A 21,986-nucleotide genomic window follows, 5' to 3' on the forward strand; every position below is an offset into this window, starting at 1 on the left:
CCCCCCCCCAAAAAAAAACCAAATCTGCAAGAGGCCTTCCACACTTGCAGCTCAGATCGACCCCCCGCGCCTTGTTTGACTGCCTTGCTTGTCCAGTCGATTTTTTTTTCTGGACGCACCCCGGCCATCCTTTACCTCTTTCTACCACTCTGGACTAGGACAAGGGATCCAGCCCAACCCGCGGCTGCTCTCGTCTCTCACTTTTTGTTTTGAGTCGACAGCGTCTCTGCCACTGCCGTCATACCATCTTATCTTTCGCCTTATAACCGTCATACTCTATCGGCAATCCCTCGGATCTCTCCTGTGGTCCTGCCATTCCATTCGGGCTAGGGCATTTCCATATTTGTCAACAAGCTTATCATGCGCACATTTCGAGGTTCACTTTCTTGTCCTCGCTGGAGGTTCATACTCGGGTTGTCAACTCCCTGAAAGCCTCACTTATTGATTACGCCCTCACGCCTGCACAAAGGGTGGGCAAAACGACTCTGCTCCACTCGTGGCACGCACAAACTACGATATACTTACCCGCCAACCTAACTTGGTCCGGAAGCCCAACGTCTTCCCCCCTCTACTGGCACCAGAACAGCGGCCCCAGGGCTTCGCTCTAGCAATGCCTCGGCCATCGACTCCTGGAAGGATGGTTAAAAGCCCTGGCCCCACAAGGCCGACCTCACCACCCCAGACCCCCAAGTCCAGTTCGGCATCTAAACAGCAGAAGAACCGCAAGGGCAATTGGGGAGGCCGCAGTCGACAGTCCAAGCAGCAACAGGCTATCCGGGAGCAGCTGTCGCACCACCACTTTGGTGCACAATTCATGGATGATCTGGACGACGGTCCCGTCTATGGTTTTCGACCCGGCCCACGAGGTGCCGACCGCTTGTCCCCCCGTTCTACCCTATCCGTCTCGGAAGATGAGACCGAAGATGAGGTCGACGACGAGGTCGATGACGAGGTCGACGAAAATGACGAAGAAGAGGACGACGAAGACGCTGATGCCGAGTCGTCCGCAAGCGACAGCCCACCACCTTCTTGCAGCCCTGGACGATTCACGAAGTCTTCCACAGGATCGACACAACCGGTTTTCCAGAACGGCTCATATGCTGCCAACTCTAAAGGGAGTGTACCCTGTGCGGTCACTGCACAAGTCACCGTCGAAACTTTTGAGATACGGGAGTACGATGACAGTGACGACGATGACTGCGTTGTCATCCATCCCGACGTCATCGAAGACGCTGATTCAGAGAGCAGTCGGTCTCGTTCCCGCTCGCGTAGTCGTCAGCGGCGAGACAGCAACATGGCTTCGGAAATGCGAGATCTGAACGTTTTTGCATCCTCAGACGAGGATGATCTCGAGGAGACCGAGTACGAGAGGAAAATGAGAGAACATCGCGAAGAAAGACGGCGGGCCCGCATGAATTCAGGCAGCATCACCAAACGTACAATCAGCGAGCGCGGCAGCGACAGCGACAGCGAGGACCTTGCCAATGGCCATGGCTTACCTAGTCCCCACGACCCGAACGACGCGGCTCACCGTCGCTTGCGCCGAAGGCTGGCGCGCAACAGTGTTTTGTTCCATAAGCCGGCTGCGCCGAAAATCGATGAGGCAGATGAGCCCGACTCGAGCGATGAGGAAAGGGATGTTCTTCTCGCACGCGAGCTTTCCTTCTTTAACTACATCTTCATGGAGGTTGACTCCCCGTGAAGACTTGTATGGAACATGGAACATAAAGAAAAGCACAAAGAATCCGGAAACCGACATTTATTTTAACAGCAAAACGAACATTTCGAATTCGTCGCCAATTCACATATTTCAAACATGACATTAATGATTACGACCGCCATGACCAACTACGAAAAGTTACCTCACTATTCGCCAATGCCTTGGTATGAGGTGTGCAACCCAATATTATCTGGTAGATGCCGCTGGCCACTGCCCTTTCCAACCCACGGGGTATGACAGATGATTGAGCGGATATTATGGTACAGCGCTTTCATTTTCGCCTTGTTTTTCTTTTCTCGTCTCATATTATTTGGCTTTTCGCATTTTCTCTTGAGATCTTTGCCAGATTGTATTGTACCTATCGGCTCCAGGATGAACTTGACTAAGCATAGCATGGTCTAGAGGGGGAAATATGCTGTTTGTGGATCGGGTATTTAGACTAGGGATACAAGCACACGTGTGCCAGGATTCTACATATTTGGTACTCTTTGTCACTGCATTATTTGCAATAAAGCAAGCCTTGAATGGACTTTTCCATTATTACAGAGTTCTCTTTCTTTATTTTTTATTTATTAGGGACGTTGATTAGCTTTAGACTGGATAATAGACAATGACATAGCCCACAATAAGTTATGTTCAGATCCTGTGTGTTTGCATTTCACCGCCAAACTTTGGGAGGCTATCTATGCACAAGGAAGAACAAAAAAAAACACGACAGCTCCAGATTAAGGGCATCGGCATTCTGTAGAGCAATAGAAGTAATGGCATGAACTTAATCTTCATGCAAGTTATGCCCCAGAAGCCCTCTACTCCGTACAACAAACGCAGCTTGCGTAGGTGGGCTTTGCTGGCTGCAGTTGGCTTACATAATACGCTAGTTATCCCTTGACTCCACAAAGGCAAATCCCCGCAAGGTCGCAAGCGCGTTGATCAACCAAATCCTCGAACAGTGAGTGAGTGCATGGCTGCCAGCAACCTGAAGCAACCATACCTGTACGACCTCGCCTTGATACCCGACTGCACTAATCGCCGTGCAAGGAGCTGATCACCGCATTGCACATCGACCTTACCTTCCAGTCGATACATACGGCCAATCGCTACGACCAAGTTGCGATAATATCCTTGTCTTTGATTAATCAGTCTGTTGTCGATCACTATTGCAGAGCGCGTCGAAACATCTAATCCTTCGCTGTGAGCTCTCGCTTCTCGTGGTCCGAAAGGCACACCGCACACGATCGAATAAGTCCGCCTGCCTGAGCGTCACGACATCGCAACTACTACGACTGCCCGAACCTTTGTGTTGGGTTTAAAATAATCGCTCGCCCTTTATACGTATCTTTTCGCCACTGCGGTAAAATTGTATCACCTAGCCAGTCGAGATGAACCAGCAGGGCGCCCAGCCTGCTCAGGCCGGTGCGAGCCAGCCGGCAGGGAATGCCAGTGCTGGCCCCATGTTCAGGCCCGAGGCGATGCGCACCATCTCGATCCTGAGCGCCGAGGATCGGGACAAGTACGAACAGGGTCTTCGACAGCTCTGGAACGTGTATGAGAAGGAGCCAGAGGGCTCGCCGGCCAAGCTGCAGGCACACAAGAAGATCCAGAACTTCGGCATAGTGCTCACTAATAAGATTCGCGATACCATGAGGAGGAATCAGCAGGGTCAGCAACCAACGCAGCCAGGTCAGCAGCCAGGTCAACAACCGCAGCAACAGCCGACGCAACAGCCTCAGCAACAACAGCAGCAGGCACAACCACAGCAGCAACAGCAACAGGCACAGCCTCAGCAGCAGCAGCAGCAGCAACAGCCTGCACAGCCGCAGCAGACTTCGCCGAACATGACAAGGGCGCAACCTCCGCAGCAACCGGCAACTGGTGCTCAGGGCGGCGCCCCCGGGGCTACTGGCGCCTCGGCGGCAACCAACCCAGGTGGCGCTCCAGCACAAGCTCCAGCAGGCGTGAACCAGGTTCGCATTCCCGAGCATATCATGGCGCATGTCAACAAGATACAGTGGAATATACCGAGCAACGTCAGTGAGCAGGATGCACCGAAATGGAGGGATGGCTCTAAGAGGCGATACGCCAATGCCTTGATGCAGATGGAGGCGGCTGCTACAACGCTGAAGAAAATAGAGCAGCTCTACAAGGAGAGAAAAGAGAAGAACCAGCCCATCACACCAGAGGAGCAGAAGCTTTTCCAGGAGCGCAGGGAGAAGGCTCAGACCACCTACAGAGAAACCAGCCGGTATATTGAAGTGACACGGAAACAACTGGCTGACATGAGTGCACAAAGGACAGCCGGTGCACAGCCGGGTAATGCGCAGGCAGGCGCAAGCGCCGCTTCTCCAGCGGGTGGACAAGCAGCCGCCACCCCTGGACCTCAGACAGCAGCTCCTGCTGCCGCAACTAGACCACAACAGGCGCAAACCCAGGCGCAACCTGCCCAGCAACAGCCAACACAGCCTACCGCGCAGCCTGGCGGTCTTGCCATGCAAAATGTTCAGGCTAATATCAACGGTGCATTCGAGGCCGCGAAGAACCAGCAGATGACTGGGATGGGCCGGGGGCAGGCACCGGGAGCTTTGGGACAAGCAGCGCAACCTGGACCTCAAGCTCAGGGCGGTGCAAACGTTGCACCAGTTGCCGGCTCGCCTATGGTACAACAGCCTCCAGGCCCAGTTGGAGCGCAGCAGCCGACGATCAAGCCGGAACCGGGAACCCAACAGCACCAGGCACAGATTCAACAACAACAATTTCAGCAGCAGCAACAACAACAATTTCAACAGCAGCAGCAGCAGCAGCTTCAACATCAGCAGCATCAGGGTCAAATGAACACGCCGATTACATCGGCTCATAATGCTGGTCGCGTACAAACACCGCAATCTGGCACTCCCACTACTACTGCTCCGCCGCCGCAAGCGTTTTCGCACGCGGCAGCTGTCAGCGCCATTACCCAGCGCCAGAATTCAGGCCCGATTCAAACCATCTCCCAGCAACAGCAAGCTCAGCAGCAACCGCAGAGGCCCAACGCCAACGGGACAGTTGCAAACAACGCCGGCACCCCAACTCCTATGAGCGCTGGCGGAGTAATGGCATCCGCCCCGCCCCCAAATCAGATTCAACAACAGCACCAGCCAGTCCACCCGCAACAGCAACCAAACGGCACCGTCATCCCGACTGGTCATCCTCACGCGCACCCAGGACAACCACAAATGCAGCAGCGTGAGAGCCACACAATGGTTCCCCGCAATCCTATCGCCAAGAGCTTGCCAGAGAAGGCACAGCAGACACCTCAGCCAGTCGCCATGACGGGCGGGCTTGGTCCGGGCCGACCGACTATGACAGGCGGCCTCTCCACTCCCGGTGGCGTCATGAACCAACCTGTTATTGCTAGACATCCACCTGGAACTATTGTGACGGAAAATGATGGCGATCGCGTCCTCAGTAAGAAGAAGCTCGATGAGCTCGTGCGGCAGGTGTGTGGTGGTACTGCCGAGAGCTTAGATGGAAACCTGCTCACTCCCGAGGTCGAGGAGGTAAGCTAAATTCTTTTTGCACATCTCACACGAATCCTCAGTCTAGCCTCAGTTTTTGGTTAAAACACGTCCAAGAATGCTATGCTAACATGAACCTCGCCTCTTGTTTCAGTCTGTTCTCACTTTGGCGGACTCATTTGTCGACAACGTCCTGCACTCGGCCTGCCGCAATGCTAAAGAGCGCGGATCCAAGGTTCTCGAGATTCGCGATATTCAACTGGTGCTGGAGCGCACATACAACATTCGCATCCCGGGATACTCGGCCGACGAGCTCAGAACTGTGCGCAAGGTACAGCCGTCTGCGGCCTGGATCTCGAAGATGAGCGCCGTTCAGGCTGCAAAGGTGATGCCTGGCAAGGACGGCTTGTGAAGAAACGAGATTTGTCTCGTTTTTCGCCGCATTCATGTTTTACAAACATTGGTCATTTCTCTCTTTTCCTTTTTCTTCTTCTTTTTTTCTTTACAAATCCTTAGGAGTAATAGTACATGCCTACAAGAAAATATGGCATTTGGGACTGGGCCGGGCACATAAGATTAGGAGTTGGCTGGCTTTAATATATTTCGGGTTGAACGGGGCTTGTTTGTGTCCAGCAAGTCTACCTATATATCGGCACCAAAACCCTTGACACAACGCATTATTACAGCGTTGTTTTTACCTATTTTCCGGTCGTTGATTAGCAGCAAGTTATTATGGTTTTAGAGATATCAATGATGCGCCACGTGCAAGTACTGTATACAATTCGGAAATGTGCTGGCGGCCTGATAGCTTCCCCGTCCAGTCGCGGCGTCATGACGGCTGCAGCTAGGAAGATCGAGGGAGCTATTTATTGTGGGTGGTGCGATTTAAATTTAGCTTTTGATGATACTATATGCCCTGTAATTGCAAGCTCCTCCCGCCTACTACCGATGAGAATCTTAGACACATTTTCAAATGTATCAATCAGGTGTTAATACAGTATATCCAAGTTCAATGTACTTGTACCAAGCATTTAAAGATAAGAGATTGAGACAAAGAGTCTTGCCTGTAGATAGCAGCAGGTGATTAATCCAATGTTTCAAAAAGGCTGCGATTCAATCCATTGGGCGCGCCTAGCCTCTCGCTCTGCCTTGCTAGCTTTTTCCATAGAAAATAGAGTCAGGCAGGCAGCCATGGTTAACGTCACGGCCCAGGGCTGTTGGGGAGGAACCCACTTTCGAGCGGGCGATTCGGCAGATTTTCCCAAGGTATCCAATACAAAGGTGCCAGCGCAGAATTGCATGTACTTCCCATGTATCTTTGCCATCGGGGTTACAAAAGGGTTCCGGAAAGGGTATCCACACGCCCCCCAAAGGTGGAGACCCGCCCTCTATCTAGCTTTAGACTTGGACCTGTGACTGGCCCGAGCGCCCGCCGTCTTGTGTGCTGATTGAGGCGAGTTCCTGTCTTTTGGTCGTGCGTTTGAAGCTTTGAGGTGCAAAGGCAAGCAAGCAAAATCGAAATCGACAAGCCCGCAGCCAGTAACCCCCCCTTCAAAACTGCGATCCGATCATTACCTAGGTACCTTACCTATCTATCTATCGTTCGCGTGCCACCTCAAAAAAAGATACTCGACATTTTATCAGTCTGTTTGCAAGTTCTGATAGAGATTCGACTTGTTTCCTGATTTTGGTACGTTCAATCGCAAAAAGGAAACGGTTTACAAATCGCAACCTGGAAGAGCGTTTCTTTTTTGCCCTTTTCGTTTGACTCGCCAAAAGTGCTGCACTCCGGCCTTTAGGCCACCAACGGACCTTCCGTAATCACGCACGCACAGTCAGTCAGTCCAGTTAGGCAAGCCAGTTGCAAGTTGCGCGCCTCGCGAGCTTGGACCCGACCCGACCTGAACTTGACCCAAACCCGAACCTAAGCAACGAAAACAACTACATACCATCCATCTACCTACACAACGTAACACCCATCAAACTGCACCCAATAATCACCCCGAATATCCTCGATCTGTCATCGCCATCAACACTCACTCATCCTCGTCTCCCTCTTTTCCCACTCCCGCTGCATCCCTCTCGCGTAGGTCGCCAACGCTGCCACAAGCCGGACAAGTTATTAATCACAGCCCGCGGATAACGTCATGCCAGGGAAGACTCCCAACGGGAAACAGCCGGTCGAGAACGGCATTAGGAAAACACAGGACGTCGACATGAAGGACGAGACGTCACGAAAGACCAAGGGAAAGAAGCTCAAGGAGGGTGACGAAGAAATGACCGTCGTTGTGCCGCCGTCCAAGTCGTCGAAGCAGTCGCCACCGACCCGACCGGATGAGGATATAGACATGGACGACTCCGCAAAGGTTGATGATGGCGAAGTCAAGGTCGACCCAGCAGTGCAGGCCGTCGCAGGTACTTTCTAAGAACAAACCAAAACTCAAACCCCCCCCCCCCCCCCCCCCCCCCCCCCCCCCCCCCCCCCCCGGGCTGTCTTCGTCTCGGAGGGATATCGCAGTTGATGCTAACCAAGGCGCCGTTCTCACTCGTTTCAGATATCAAGAGCAATTTCGCCCTGTTGGACAAGGCTGTTGCCTTGTTCGATGCAAGATTCACGTTGCGTGCTCTGCGGTCAATCTCGTCCATCCGCAAGCGGTTGACCGCCGACATCCTCGCCCAGGCGATTGCCGAGACGTTTCCTCCGACCGCAGCGTCAGGGGACGCAGTCAAACAGCTGCTCTCGAGCATTGGGAAACAAGACGTGCAGCTTGGACGCCAGTCGGGTTCGGAGATGGAGATCGATGGCGAGGCTAAGGGCCAGTCAAAGAGCACCAGCTCCAAGAAGGAGAACAAAGAGATCATCCCCGAGATTGACATCTTTATGGGAATCCTCACCCAGGTATTCCTCTATGATTCTAAGCAGCTTGAGCGCGGTGCCGAGTTTTCGCAGCACCTCTGCGAACGAATCCACTCCCTTAACCGTCGCACATTAGATTCGCTCTCGGCCAAGGTTTACTTTTACTACTCGCTCTTCTTCGAGAAGCTTGCGCCTCTGCCACCGTCGCCGCAGTCGCCATCCGTGTCTATCCGCCCAACGCTCCTTGCCGCCCTCCGGACTGCCGTGTTGAGGAAGGATATTGATACACAGGCCTCGGTTATTGTGCTGCTGCTGCGGAACTACCTCGCGACTTCGCACATCAACCAGGCCGATCTGCTCGTCTCACATACACAGTTCCCCGAGAATGCTGCAAACAACCAAGTTGCGCGGTATCTTTACTATCTTGGGCGGATTCGCGCCATACAGCTGCGCTACACGGAAGCACACGAGCACTTGACGGCTGCGACGCGGAAGGCACCGACCTCTAACTGCGCGGTTGGTTTCTCGCAGACGGCCACCAAGCTTCTGCTGGTGGTCGAGCTGCTGATGGGCGATATTCCTGACCGCGCGACATTCCGCCAACCGACTCTTGAGGAGGCACTGCACCCCTACTTCCTGCTAGTCCAAGCTGTCCGCGTCGGCAACCTCGACAACTTTGAGACAACCATTGCGGACCACGCCGATACTTTCCGCAAGGACGGGACCTACACTCTCATCCTCCGACTTCGCCAGAACGTCATCAGGACGGGTATTAGGATGATGTCGCTTTCGTACAGTCGCATCTCGCTCCGGGACATTTGCATCCGCCTTCACCTTGGCAGCGAAGAGTCGGCTGAGTACATTGTTGCCAAGGCCATTAGGGACGGCGTCATCGAGGCCACCTTGGACCGTGAGCATGGCTACATGAGGAGCAAGGAGGTTGGTGATGTGTACGCCACGCGGGAGCCAGGCGAGGCTTTCCACGATCGCATCCGTGCCTGCCTCGCGCTCCACGACGAGAGCGTCAAGGTATGTGCTTATATTTGTTTTGCTTCAACATTCACGGGCGGTTTTTTTGGCATATACGTGTGACTGACCATGAACAACTTTGATCAGGCTATGCGCTTCCCCATGAACCAGCACCGTCTTGAGCTTAAGAATGCTCAGGAGGCTCGTGAGAGAGAGCGGGAGATGGCCAAGGAGATACAGGATGGTGATCTTGACGAGGACGATCTTGGGGGAGAGTTCGAGGGCATGTAATATTCTCGATCCTCTTTATTTTTTCTTTTACTCTCCCGCTTTTTTTTTTTGCTTTCCTTGGAAGAGGTTCCAAACTGTGTTTTTGTACCCCCCGCATTTGTGTAAAGCTTCCTTCAACCCAAACGTGTACTTGTTATCACACTTTACCAAAGAGCTTATTCAACCTGGGATCTTCTTCTTTTCTCTGACATTTCCTGAGTCGAGCATGTCTCTTTGTATTTGGGCACAAGAGGTTATTTCCATTCTTTGGTGATGAAGAAGGGACAAATGGGTATGGGTTTCTGGCACGGAGTGGCTATAGCAATGGCGAGGACATTTTTGTTTCTTACTTTAGGGAAAAAAGCTTTGCTTCCGCCTTGTTATAACTCGGGGACACATAGTAATCAAATGGGCGGGTAGGGTATGTACACTGGGAATGGGCGGATTTGGGTTCAGGGCTTTGTGTTCACCGTCGCTTTCTCTTTTGCCATTTTTTTTTACTTTCCCATCCTCTTCATGTTGGTATCCGTGTGCTTTTCTCTCGAGAACCCCCCCCCCCCCTCTTTTGTTTTGCCTTTCGTGCGATAGAGAAGGGTATTTTTTTTTTTTTTTTTTTTTTTTTTTTTTTACATTTCCAGTTTTGAAATCAGAAGCGTAAAACAAAGAAAGTACTTGCAAGGTAATGGCGGAGGGAAATGTTGATTGCAAATGGTTGCTGGTTACGGAGACGTCGTAGGTCTTGTTTCTTCTGTTTTGAGCGGACTGATTTTATACTGGTTCACCTAGCATGGGAGAGAGGGGCTATATTCTCTCCTCTGCTCTCATATTCTTAAAGGTCGTGGCGTGGACTCGAGAGTTTGTGAGATTAACATTCAAACGGTTCAAGCAGAATGAAACTACTAATTTGGTTTTGAAAGATGGGGTTGGCTCAAACGGTGATTGTTTGGTTTTGAGATCTGGTGAGGGCGGTGAGCATATACCGCATTCGCCGGTCCCTTTGGGGGGGATGGAGTTGGCTCTGCCAGGTGGACTTTTTCTTGGCGCGTTCGTCACAGTATTCGCCGTATATGGTGTCACTTTGTGCATCTTTTTTTTTTTTTTGTTCCAAACTCCAGTTTCAATTTCTTCGTCCTGCGCAGCCCCCATCTCCAACCTTCGGGTATAGTTCACCTCCCAACGTCCCCGTTCCGAACTTGAAAAGCTCCCACAGCCTCCGAGAGTCATGAGCCCATCCGGCATAACAAGTTCCACACTGCTGGACCGACCCAACCATATCCATACAACCAGGAGGGTGCCCTTCCTCCTTCTCCTCATCTCCCACCCGTATGTCCTGCTTTTCCTGACCACTCTTGCTTGGTTATGATGTAGTTCGTCTAAAGTATCATTTCTGGGGAGTGAGTGGGTTAAGATATTAGAGGAGGGCTAAACGGATGATTGTAACGTGGAGTGCATGGATTATGGGTTACTGTTTCGGGGATGCTGGGTTAAAATGCGGTTGAACAAGTGAGTATCTGTGGGAGATGGTGTAATGGGTAATGTGTATTTGTGGTGCATAGGGGGTTTGGAATAATTTGAGAGATGATGGGAGCTGCGTGGTTATGGGGGTGCTGTTGTAGTTTTGGATCGGGTGAAAAATGGAGGTGTCACGGGGAAAGGGATATAGTAGGCTTGTGTCATTAGGAATGGGTAGGGGGAAATGTTTATGCTGTTCTAGTGATATGCACGATCAAGAGATCCCGTTACTATGGCATGAAGTGGTAAGCGAGCTCTGCTGTGCGGGAGATGAATGAGATATATTTCTTCGATACATGCTAGTAGCGAAACATGTAGGAACTTTGACAGTGCATTTCAGATTGTGCTATAGAGAGGAGGAAATGGTGCTTCGTATGGTAAGTATCGTGCAGGATGGGGGTCAGTATGTGAACGGCAACGGAACTGGCAGGAAGTTGGGCTTGTGTAAGGGCTGAGGCAACAAGAGGGGATATCACGCTTTCGGGCAAAGGAAAAGTGAGGGTAAGGCTGGGTTAAAAGGACGAGAGTGTAAAGCTTTGGAGAGAATGAGGAGGAATCGGAGGTGCACTGGATGTTTGGCGGGTGTGACGAGATTGGTCTAGTAGCATGGAGTGAGAGGGGAAATTAGGGGTGTAGTCTGGTGATTTATGGTTCATAGATGTGTCAAGATGGGCTCTGATGTAAATGGGAGGAGGGACTGGACTATGGAAAAGGATTGGGCGAGGGCAAGTGTGTATTTATGAAGGCAGTGTGAGATGTGTTGAATGTATTGGGTTGGTAGCATAGTGGGTGCAATTATTGGGAGTAGGGTAGGTCAATTTTGGGTTGAAGGGCTCTATGAAGCAGTTTTAAGGTGAGCATTTTGTTTGAGGGTGTGACTCTGATTGGTTTTATGGGGTAATGAATGGTAGGTATGTGTACTTGAAAGTGTGTGTTTTTGAGGTATGTAGGTAGAAGCAACTTGCAGATTATATGGGTCGGGTGGGAGTTGGGCCGAGGTATGGAGTATGTTGGGAAGCATGTTGGGATATTCGTCATGGACTCGTGGAGTCGTGGAGTTTGTATATTGCAAATGCAGTGTGCTGTACAAGTCAAGGGGCAGTTGGTATTTAGGCTTGGGCTTGGGCTTGGGGTGGATAGAGAAGGGCTTAAAAGTGGTGCTGCTTGGCATGATCATCAACGAATCTGTATCTACACATGGATGGATGGAGGGCTTTATATACAGCCACGAGCTTCAGGTTGTGATAAAAGTCTAGATTCGAGATGGAAATTGATCTAAAACTGTTGGCCAAGCTGAAGTGCCACATGGGCTGCTTGCGAAATTGGGCAGCGGCTGTATTGTAGTTTAGCACGCTGAGGGGGCATATTGTCCCTGAGGCTCAGAGCAACGGCTTGGTACGATTCGAGTCTAGGCGCTCAGGCTGTTGGAAATGGCCCTGAACTAGAGGTTAATCGGTACAGAGGCAACGTGAGGTCCATGATGGCTGGATCTGACACTAAGTGCCCTATCAGCCGAGAAAAGCTTGCTGAGCCGATCGGATAGGGGGACTAGAACTAGGGCTACGCCGGGTGACAAGTGGCAGTGGGCTAGCGATTGGGGGCTGACAGGCACTGAGAAAAGGGGAGCGGAACAAACCCGTAGAGCAGGCTATACCGTACAATAGTTTGACAGGACAGGACTGAGGGGAAAGCTTGGGTAGGTAGGTAGGTATGTATATATAAAAGGATTATATATACAAAGAGCTTGGGTAGGTAGATAAAACGCCCAGGGCTTGAGCTGAATGTCGTCAAGGGGGGGAAAGGGGCAGGAAACCTGAACAACTGTTGTTCTGCGCCGTTTTCAAGTCCTGAATTTCGGACAATCCAGAGTCAGTTGTTGTCGGCGATGCTCTAAAAGAACAATCTCCAGTGAATGTATGTGGCTTGTAACGGTAGTCTTGAGCATATGGATCAGAAAACAGTTTATATATTTCTTTCAGATAAGATCTGGTTGGTGTTTTACAAGTGACGGGATCAACAGTCATTCGTTCCGGTCTCCCGGTCGCAACAGACAAGGATGACGATGTAATGGAAAAGAATCTCGGGAAATTACCAAAAGGGAATAGTTTCAGCATGGCAAGGCAAAAAAGACAGACATTACTTTTCCTCTTCGTGTCAGAAAAAGTCTCAACGACAAAATACCGAGAGCATGGATGGGAGCAAGAGCCAAACGCCCAAAAACCCAAGACGATTCAAAACGTTGCGAAGCGAAATGGAACCTGGGAAAAAAAACAACCTCGAGCTCAAACTACAGTTTACGTCATTGGCTGGCGCCATGGTGACGGGCGGATACAGTCAATCAATCAGGGAACAGCGGGGGGATGTTGAACCACTGGCTGCGTAGTGGATCTGTGCAGGGTAGAGACCCTGCATTAACGCGGGCCGATGGATCCAGTCTGCGTTAATTCTGCCAATCGGCCATCGTATAGCAAAGCTTTGGGAGGGATGAATGTGGGGAACGGGGCCGCAGCTGGTTGCCCTTGACAACAATGGCGATATTTACTTTGCTGACAGGCAATAGGCAGAGCTGCAGAAAGCATTTTTGCCCAACCCTGAGTTGGCATTTTGGGTACGACATGCATCCTTTTTTTTTTTTGACCTGATTGACCGACTTTTGTTACTCGTACCTTTTCGTTCACTTTACCTCTAGAGAGACACACCGCATACCAAACTACCATATACACCTTACCCGAACTGGCTTTTCTAACCGCCTTTTCTGCCGGACGATTGTGACTGTCGTTGTGTCGTAGCAAAGAAAGAGCATCCATCTCTTTCTCGTCACACACCGCGACACAACATACACATACAACCAAATCCTCTAGCACGGAGAACCTGGCCTGGACTTGGGGTCCAACTTATCTACTGTGGTTTAATGCTTAACAGCAAACCAAAGTCAAGTCTTCTCAGCATTTGAGTTGAATCCCATCCATCCTTTATTCCTCTCCAAGCATTCCAATTCCAAACAAAAGAAAACACTTACTCCTGTCCCTAATCTTTCTAGACCTGCGCAGATCTGACACCCTCAGCATTCCTATCGCTAGGCAGATTGAATCTCGTTTAGACCGGATTTTCTTTTTCAAGGCACTCATCCAAAAGCTTTCCATCCTCGCGCGCGCATTCCAATCCGAACCTCCAAGCATTGCGACGACAAAGACGACGACGAACGACGGTAAAGGACTGGGCTAACCTACTTTGCTTGGCCCATTCCGACTCATCAGCCTCGCTCGTACAACAAGAGTGTCTTTTGAGTCGCATTCCAGCGCCTGGCTGAGCAACCATTCAACGCCCGACCGTCTCTCCATTCTAGGAGGACGGGGGATTCGGGGCTTTTGTCTGACCGTCTTTTAGTCAAGAGCGGCAGGAAACCACCAACCTAGGAGGAAAAAGAGTCGCGATGGCCGAGGGGAAGTTTGCAGTGGGCTGGTGGCGTACGTCTCTCCTTTCTTTCGTTCCTTTCCCGTTATTGGTCTGTTCTCGTGACGGAGAGGAGCAGCTAGTGTGACTGACATATTGTGACTTTGCCGAAACAGAGTTCGTGCCGTTTCTCGGCTACCACCATGTTCTTATGATTCTGATAGCAGTTGCCATCATATTGTTATGTGAGTCTCTTAGACCGACAAATAAACGCTCTGCGGGGGTAAAAGCCCACTGACAAAGATTATACAACTCTTATAGCACTACTGTTAGCAGGATGCTCGTCATCATCACCACTCATACCAGACATCTTCCTGCTATCTTTATATTACCAACAATATACAGCGGTGCCCGATACGTCACAAGTCGACTATAATGTCAACCAAGCCATCAGCAACATTGTCGGCAACGCACATCTCCAGGCTCGTGTCGGATACTTTGGAATCTGTGTCAACGCTGATGGTGGCTCGTGGCTGTGCTCCAACAACGCCACCGCACTCGCCCGCGAGATCTCGGTCGACCAAGATCCGCTTAACCTGATCTGGCTGGCAAGCCAGTTTAAAGACATGATTGTCTTTCCCTACCTGATGTATGTTTTTTTTTTTTTTTTTTTTTCTTGTGGCTCTTTTGGTATTTTTCTTGGTGACCCAACAAGCTGACATAACAAATCAGAATCATCGCCATCATCTTTGCCTTCATCTGTCTCCTTCTCCTCGCCACCTTCCCCGGCTGGCATGAGGACACCGACAGCGAAGGCTCGGAGCGTGAGGTCAAGCCGTTTCCCTCGCGGCCGGTGAGCCAAGTCGCGTTGGCCATCATCTTCATCGCGAGTATCTTTGTCCTGGTCAGTGTCTTGTGGCAGCATACAGCATCGGTAGCCGCCAGTGTCATAGCGCAGGACTTTGGAAATGGAAGTGTTCTCAGTGGCATCGGCACCAGCGCCATGGTAATGGGTTGGTTCAGTTTCACGCTCCTCATCATCGTCACCATCGGCCTTCTCGTCATGATTCTGAGCATACGCGTGCTCAGTCAACTGGCAGGATGAGTCCGGTTGATGACATGTGAGAAACTAGTGGGGGACCAGAACCACAGTTCGCGTCGCGAAGTGAGCAGGATGGAAGATGATGCGATTTCACTAGACGACAGACTGGTGGACGATCACGGTATGGGAAAGAAAGAGACGGTACCACGGGACATACAGGAATTGTGGAGGATGAGAACGCCGTCAACCAACCCAGCCTCTGGACTCAGAGATGACGTGATTATTTGGCCGGATATCCACTGCGACTGGCTGGAAAGCTGCCGGGCCAGCTTTTGTTCCCTTCAGCGATGACGACTATAGATTGACGACGTGACGACGATGGGAGGGCCAGTTGGGTATCAGGCGCCGGGTTATCATCTCTGGGAGAACTCTTGATGACAAGAACGCTCAGCAAATTGAAAAGGGAGGGAATATGTTTATCTGAGTCTGTGGCTTCTTCTCGAGTCCAAGGTATGGTTTTTTTGTTTTGACGTCGGATTCACACCCCCCAACGGGGGGAAGAAAAAACAGCGAATTTTTGTCTCTCTTCTCACTCAATCACTCTTTATTGCACCAAGCCCTCTCAATCGGAGAAATGTTAATCAAATTGCTTATTTTTCTGTTATCGGATCAATGTTTGGGAATATTTTGGGGGAAAAGATTGTCATCTGCTTAAGATTTTTTGTATTTGTGAATATTGGGCGTGAGGGTAGCCAACACAACGTTTTGCCCTCTTGACGCTTTTTTTTTTCATTTTTTTTTTCATGTCTTGTTTTAATCTTATTTCTCTCTTTTTTTTCATCCGCCCTCTTTTTGTGTTGTTTTATGTAGAGTCAATTACAACCAATTACAATCCCAACTGTTTATTTCATCTGTTCTGAACCACGTGCGTTTATGTTAAAAGTCGGCCGACATGTGAAGTCTCAACCGCCTTGCATCTATCTATAATGGAACGGGGAAGGGCAGGAGTTTTATTTGCATACCAAAGATGAACAGACGAACCCAAAGTAGTGGGTGGCCTCACAAACAAGATGGCATGTGAAATTTGTATTGCCCCTTTATTCTCCCCTTTGGGGTTTCCCCCCCCNNNCCCCCCCCCAATGCCATGTTATGCTGCGAGGAATGTATTACTTAGTCGTCTCTAGTACCTAGGTAGTTAGACGAGCTTCCAATTGAGCACAAGTAGAACATGGCAGTTTCATACATCTACCCCGAGACAAACTTGTCACTCTTCACATGAATATGCTCTGAAAAACATTCACTAGGATACCCGCTGTCAAATGTATAGTGTTGAATATAATAATAATGTAGTTTCATGTACATCCAGGGGGGAGGGGGGGGACTGAGGATTACCCTCCTGGCGACCACCAAGTGGGTTTTTTGTATATACAAATATGGAAGAATGCTCGAGGTGGGTTTGTCCCTCCTTTGCTTTCCCGAGATCGAAAGCGAAAAAAAAAGAAAGAATGAAAAAAAGTGAAACGCCATGATGCACCAAAACCCCAAGAGGGCATGCATAGCCCAAATATAGAAACAGCCAGAGTAAAGCCAAACCCCAATCTCCAACTAGCAAAAAAAAGTTGGTACCCTAATGCAATGCTTTGATTTCTATCACCACATCTATATCTCCGTCTCGCCACATAGCTAATCCGCTGATAAAAAGAAACCCCCCAAATCTCATGATGCGGCATCCGGCCTCCGGAAGGGGTGAGCCTCGGTGTTGAGGACCCATTCGTCGAGGCTAAGTACGTCGGGAGTGCTGTAGAGGAGGTAGAAGTACTTGAGCGTCTCGGCGATCCAGAAGCTCTCCATGTTGTCGGTCCAGCCGGGCGAAGAGACCCTCACGTCGTCGATGGCGCTGTGGCCATCGGGCGTCCGCGTGGCGGCCACGACAGCCTCCCACATCCGCCAGCCCTTTTCCTGCCATATGGGGTCGCCCGTTATGCGGTACATATACCACACCGACTCGATGGCTTCGGGTCTGTTTTTGTTTTCGCACGCGTGTTAGTGGTGACATGATCAATGTATTGAGGGAAACCAAAGCCAAACGATTGGGGACGACGTACCTAAGAATATACCGCTTGTCGATAATGTCAACAAATCCAGGCGGTATCCTATCGCCCTCAATCTTCTCCTTTACAAACTCATCGTGACTCTGCGGCTTGGTCGGCTCTGGGGGCACGTCCCAGACTGGGTTGTAGCTCGGCGACTCGGGCGACATGGCCTCAGACAAGCTGATGGTGCTTCTCACGCCACCGACCGCGTCCTCGGCGCCGGCCATTGCGGGGTTGACCCCCTGTGCCCCGGCGGAGCTGCGCGTGTTTGCCTTGTTGGCACTCCAGCTGCCCTGTTCCGCGTCATCGACTGATCGCTTTCTCTTGTAGCCTTCCATTTCGCCATTTTTGGCGCTACCGCTTGACCCGGTATTGTACATTTTCGAGTCCTTGGCTGAAATGACCCGCTCAGTATCATGAAGAGAGCCCTTTGCATCCGACTTGGCGCCTGGCCCAGCCCCGTCAAGAACACTGAATCCCGGCGACGGCATCTTGGATCCACCGCCCACGTCTGACTTGCCGGTCTTTGAGCCTGGCGTAGATGGTTTCTTCCCTGCAACACGGGCCTTCTTGGCCTCCCATTCGGCGTCGGCCTTATCCTTGTTCTTCTTCTCGGCTTCGGCAACCATCTGGTCCCACTCCTTCTTCTTGACCTTGTACTCGGCCATCTGGGTGTTGCGCCACTCCGAGTTCGGATCCAGGTGCTCGTGCCAATGTGTCTCGTTCCAGGGGCAGCTCTCGACGCTCTGGCACGGCACGACATGTGAGTTCTCGGGCATGATGCCCGAACCAGTCGACTCGTAAGCCCAGACGCAGCCGTCGGCGAGCTGCGCGCCAATGGCCACGTCCTCCTCCGATTGGAAGATCTTGCCGCCCATGGCGAACATGCCGCCCAGGAAGCAAGTCAGGTGCGTGACCTCGTACTGATACGTGAGCGACATGTCCTTGCCGTAGCCCCGGGCATTCACGGCCGCAGAGAACAGCAGAGCTCGGTCCTCCTGCTTGATCATTGGGCGGTAGAGTAGGTGCTTCTTGATGGCGGCCACGACATTCTGGTGTAGTTTCTTGTACTGATCCACCAGTCCGCCGAGAAGGATGTACTGCTTGGGGAAGTACTCGTAGGTCGAGTCTTGGCTGCCTCCCATGCTGTACTTGCCCCAACCTGACGAGCTTTCGACCAAGCCCTGTGGATGACAACCATCTGGAGACGGACTGCCTCGAGATCGGTCGGCGCTCCGCTTCCGCAGGTCGACATCATCCGAAGCGCCGGACGTGATGGGTTCCACAGTGCGGTTGCATCCCGAGGCATCGATTTGCTCAGGGAATATTCCGTCCACGGCGGTCCCACGCTGCTGCCACTCGTCGAATGCGTCTGTAATGCGCGCGATGGCGTCGTAGTACCGATTTTTGCCTGTTAACTGAGCCAAGCGAGTAAATTCCATTGACATGGAGCCGAGCTCGGCCACGCTGGCCGTGCTCGGGGCCCGCAGCCGTTCTTCGGCGTGTTGGGGCTGCCACCGGTAGTAAAGAATCGGCATTCTGTTTGGCGTGTCGAAAACGCTCATCAGGATCTCGGCTAGCTCCTCGGCCTTGGTGAGTAGCTTGGGGTGCTTGCCTTCCTTGCCGCCGCTTAGGTCGTAGGCCGCCAGCAGGCCTCCCATGTAGCGAATAATGGTCTCAAACACGGGAATATCGTAGCGTTCCGTCGTGGTAAAGTCGATATTGTCCAGCGCCTTGTATGCGTCCTCGAACTCATTCTTCAGGCCCATTATCCACAGCGTATCCAAGCTGTCAACCAGGGTGGCAGCCCAACCACAGAAGGGGTCGCGGGGTTTGAGGGAGAGGGGTTGAACCTCATCATGGCCCCAAGCGTACTTTTTGTAGCTATCCCAAGCGTGCTTTGTCTCCTTCTTGACCTGCGCCAAGCGAGCCTCGCGCTTCTTCTTGGAGACGGCCGTTTCCTTGTCGAAATTGTGCTGGATCTTGGGAATCGCCTTGGGCTTGCCAGTGGGCAGCGGGATGACCTGATCGTCGGGGACGGGGTAATACTCCTGGGCCTTTTTCGTCCAGTGCAATTTGCTTGTTGTGGTAGTGGCCGAGCTGCCGCCCTGCTTCTCTGCCGGCGGAAGCCTGTCGTGGGCGAGGGGTCGCTGGTCTGAGTCCCTATCGGGTATGTTGACGGCTACAGGCTTGGAAGTGGTCGAAGGTTCGTCAGAGTCCTTGGAACTATCGGCGCCGTCAGCAGCCGGTCGCGTGGCGGCAGGGATCTTGGGCCTGGTCGGATCGCCCTTGAGCTGTGGGATGTCGATATTCTCCTGGCGCGGCGCAGCATCCACACCCTGGTCGTCATGAGACTTGGGCGCGTTCTGTGCCTTTTGCTTGCGCGCAATAGGCAGCTGGTTATCGTATGTCGGTCTCGAATCCTTGGTCCCTTTGTGCACACTGTCGTACACAGCCGCGGTGGCGGCCTCTATCTCCCATTGTGAGTTTTGTGCCACGCGAAAGAGGAGGGCAAGCAGGATGAGAGCGCCGACCAAAAAAAGCCGGTATCTTCTAAACCGAATCATGTTGACGACGCGCCCTTATGACTCTTCGGAGGGCGCAGTTGTGCAAGAAACAAAGACGTCAGAAAGAGGGTTGGTCGAGACAGTGGCAGCAATACAGTGATTCTGCAAGATTTACGCTTCTCAGGTGTGGCTAATAATAGGTCTGGAAAAAGAATGTATCAAAGATGAACAGCACAGCAGCACAGCAGCAATACCAAGATATGATGAAGAGAAAATAAAAAAAGAAGAGAGGGGGAAATACCAAGGCCTAACGGAAGGAAAGAAGCCGAGCGGGAGACCAAAAGAATGAGGACAAGACCGCCTGCGGTTTGCTGGGCCCGGAGAAAAAAAAACAGACAGAATAAGGGAGGTGCTTCGGGTTTCTTGGCAAATCGTTCGGTGCTTTGAAAATGAGCACAGGCTTCATGAAGCGAGCAGCGTGACCCCCAGATCGAAGTGGGGACCTGCCGTTTCTGTATCGAAACCGTTTACCCACCACCTACAGTACCTCAATATAATTGCAGGCCATTTCATTATGGGGCTAGTACTATAATTAAGGTGCATACATAACTATCTAACTGATAAGGTTATTTATCAGCAATGCTGAATTCCAAATGCGCTGCCTTCTAAATATTTTACTTCGGTACCTGAGTACTTAAAACCGCTACTCTTGGTATGCGTCGCAAAGTTAAACCAAGTCTAACCAAGTTTGCACTACTAAGTTACAAAGTATGCCTGCAAACGAATGTGCCGCGAGGTCCTTCCCGGACATTTGGCATGCTGAGCCGAATAATGGTGGCGAGAGCCGATATGCATGATCATCAATTAATTAGATTGATCCGAGCGAATTACTTTTAAGACGTGTTGGCATCTTCAGATGTTGCCCCGACCGTACATGTAGCTTTTTTTTTTCCCTTTTTTTTTTCTTTTTTTCTTCTTTTTTTTTTCTTCTTTTCGTCATGCCATCATACCAGACTGATTATCTTCTAGTCTAGTCTAGACTAATTCTAGTAATTACTGCAGATCTGGTTTCATTAATGTCCTTGTTTATGTGTCATTCATTACCTTTTTGGTCTACCTGAGTAACCAAGGGTACCAATTGCTTGGTAACTGCAACGAATACTGTATGTACTGTGCAGCACAAACAAGAATGTGGAGCCGGTCAGGGTCTGTTTGTTGACAAGGACCAAGGCAAGCTTTGTGTCTCGTCTCGGCATTCTCGTTCCGTTTTTTTTTATACTTTGTACGTTTTCTTTATACGCAGCAAAAATAAAAAGTGTGAGGTTGAAATGTGGGGTAGAAAACAAGGGAGGGAAAAGTTAGATCAAAAGACCAGATTGGTGGCTTTATTGATCTGCAGAATTTCCTGCATACCAGATCTACTGCATCCAAGCAAGCCAAGTTCCAATACTAAGCATTTGTGTTTGGACCCTGCCACGCCCGTTCGGTGTCCTTTTTCGATTGCGCGCGTGTGTCTATCTGTTCTTGTTGACGTACCGTGGTACGTCTGCCAAAATTGCTACCCCGGACTTGTCTTCTTGACACCATGACCTACCTAGTCCAAGCGGTAGGTATTGCAGGTGGACGCTTACGGCGGCTACCTGGTAGTTACGACCTGAGATTTATGCCAGGATCTTTTGCCCGAAACACTCGCTTTCTGGTTATGCTTTCAAACACCCTCAGAAGCGAGCCGTTCCAAGCTCATTAATTGAGTTGGTATAGCACTTGTGCGGGCCCAAAAAAAAAAAAAAAAAAAAAAAAAAAAAAAAAAAAAAAAAAAAAAACATCGACCACGCCAGAACTTTTCTAGGACCTGAACTGATTTAATTAGTCCTGCACTAGAAGTTAACGGAAGTCTTAATTTCACGTCACCAAAAACGCCAAGCAATTCTGATCGACATCATGACAAGATTACACAGCAAGACGGCATGCTTTTTCGTCATGTCGTCTCAAAATTTTGCCCAATCGTTCACTTTCAAGCTCGTGTCTGGTTTTTCTTCGTATTCTTCTCGGGTTGGATATCGTTCAGCCTAAAAGAATACAAGTTACCACGTAAAGATTAAGAAAAAAAAAAGCATAAAAACCAAGAAACA

General features: G+C 50.8%; 5 protein-coding genes across 5 annotated transcripts; 4 read left to right on the forward strand and 1 right to left on the reverse strand.

Moving 5' to 3' along the window:
• Window positions 1-610: 610 nt before the first annotated feature.
• Window positions 611-1,702, forward strand: PgNI_08385 (uncharacterized protein; the record flags this gene model as incomplete). The annotated part of the gene is made up of 1 exon (XM_031128382.1): window positions 611-1,702. One exon carries the CDS (start codon window positions 611-613, stop codon window positions 1,700-1,702), a length of 1,092 nt encoding a protein of 363 aa, XP_030978747.1.
• Window positions 1,703-3,099: 1,397 nt separating this feature from the next.
• On the forward strand, window positions 3,100-5,942 carry PgNI_08386 (uncharacterized protein; the record flags this gene model as incomplete). Its single annotated transcript, XM_031128383.1, has 2 exons — window positions 3,100-5,253; window positions 5,366-5,942. 2 exons carry the CDS (start codon window positions 3,100-3,102, stop codon window positions 5,621-5,623), a joined length of 2,412 nt encoding a protein of 803 aa, XP_030979350.1. The 3' UTR covers window positions 5,624-5,942.
• Window positions 5,943-6,720: 778 nt separating this feature from the next.
• Window positions 6,721-9,723, forward strand: PgNI_08387 (uncharacterized protein). The gene is made up of 3 exons (XM_031128384.1): window positions 6,721-7,626; window positions 7,767-9,097; window positions 9,185-9,723. The coding sequence occupies exons 1-3, from the start codon at window positions 7,359-7,361 to the stop codon at window positions 9,326-9,328; spliced, it is 1,743 nt and encodes a 580-aa protein (XP_030979351.1). The 5' UTR covers window positions 6,721-7,358; the 3' UTR covers window positions 9,329-9,723.
• A 3,694-nt stretch (window positions 9,724-13,417) lies between these two features.
• PgNI_08388 (uncharacterized protein) lies at window positions 13,418-16,151 on the forward strand. Its single transcript, XM_031128385.1, has 4 exons — window positions 13,418-14,286; window positions 14,389-14,457; window positions 14,534-14,861; window positions 14,945-16,151. Exons 1-4 carry the CDS (start codon window positions 14,253-14,255, stop codon window positions 15,315-15,317), a joined length of 804 nt encoding a protein of 267 aa, XP_030979355.1. The 5' UTR covers window positions 13,418-14,252; the 3' UTR covers window positions 15,318-16,151.
• Window positions 16,152-16,603: 452 nt separating this feature from the next.
• PgNI_08389 (uncharacterized protein) lies at window positions 16,604-20,159 on the reverse strand. The gene is made up of 2 exons (XM_031128386.1): window positions 17,360-20,159; window positions 16,604-17,274 (listed from the first exon to the last, which is right to left on the reverse strand). The coding sequence occupies exons 1-2, from the start codon at window positions 19,912-19,914 to the stop codon at window positions 16,971-16,973; spliced, it is 2,859 nt and encodes a 952-aa protein (XP_030979356.1). The 5' UTR covers window positions 19,915-20,159; the 3' UTR covers window positions 16,604-16,970.
• Between the last annotated feature and the right edge of the window lie 1,827 nt (window positions 20,160-21,986).

Source organism: Pyricularia grisea, assembly GCF_004355905.1.
Source record: "Pyricularia grisea strain NI907 chromosome V map unlocalized Pyricularia_grisea_NI907_Scaffold_6, whole genome shotgun sequence".
In the NCBI taxonomy this organism is placed as follows: domain Eukaryota; kingdom Fungi; phylum Ascomycota; class Sordariomycetes; order Magnaporthales; family Pyriculariaceae; genus Pyricularia; species Pyricularia grisea.

What these genes read in the sequence shown, in the direction of transcription:
- PgNI_08387 (XM_031128384.1), top strand. Translation starts at nt 7,359, where the DNA reads ATGCCAGGGAAGACTCCCAACGGGAAACAGCCGGTCGAGAACGGCATT. An exon ending in AGCAGTGCAGGCCGTCGCAG is followed by an intron (nt 7,627 to 7,766) that starts GTACTTTCTAAG and finishes CACTCGTTTCAG; the next exon opens with ATATCAAGAGCAATTTCGCC. An exon ending in TCCACGACGAGAGCGTCAAG is followed by an intron (nt 9,098 to 9,184) that starts GTATGTGCTTAT and finishes AACTTTGATCAG; the next exon opens with GCTATGCGCTTCCCCATGAA.
- PgNI_08388 (XM_031128385.1), top strand. Translation starts at nt 14,253, where the DNA reads ATGGCCGAGGGGAAGTTTGCAGTGGGCTGGTGGC. An exon ending in GTTTGCAGTGGGCTGGTGGC is followed by an intron (nt 14,287 to 14,388) that starts GTACGTCTCTCC and finishes TTGCCGAAACAG; the next exon opens with AGTTCGTGCCGTTTCTCGGC. An exon ending in ATTGTCTTTCCCTACCTGAT is followed by an intron (nt 14,862 to 14,944) that starts GTATGTTTTTTT and finishes ATAACAAATCAG; the next exon opens with AATCATCGCCATCATCTTTG.
- PgNI_08389 (XM_031128386.1), bottom strand. Translation starts at nt 19,914, where the DNA reads ATGATTCGGTTTAGAAGATACCGGCTTTTTTTGGTCGGCGCTCTCATC. An exon ending in GACAAGCGGTATATTCTTAG is followed by an intron (nt 17,275 to 17,359) that starts GTACGTCGTCCC and finishes AAACAAAAACAG; the next exon opens with ACCCGAAGCCATCGAGTCGG.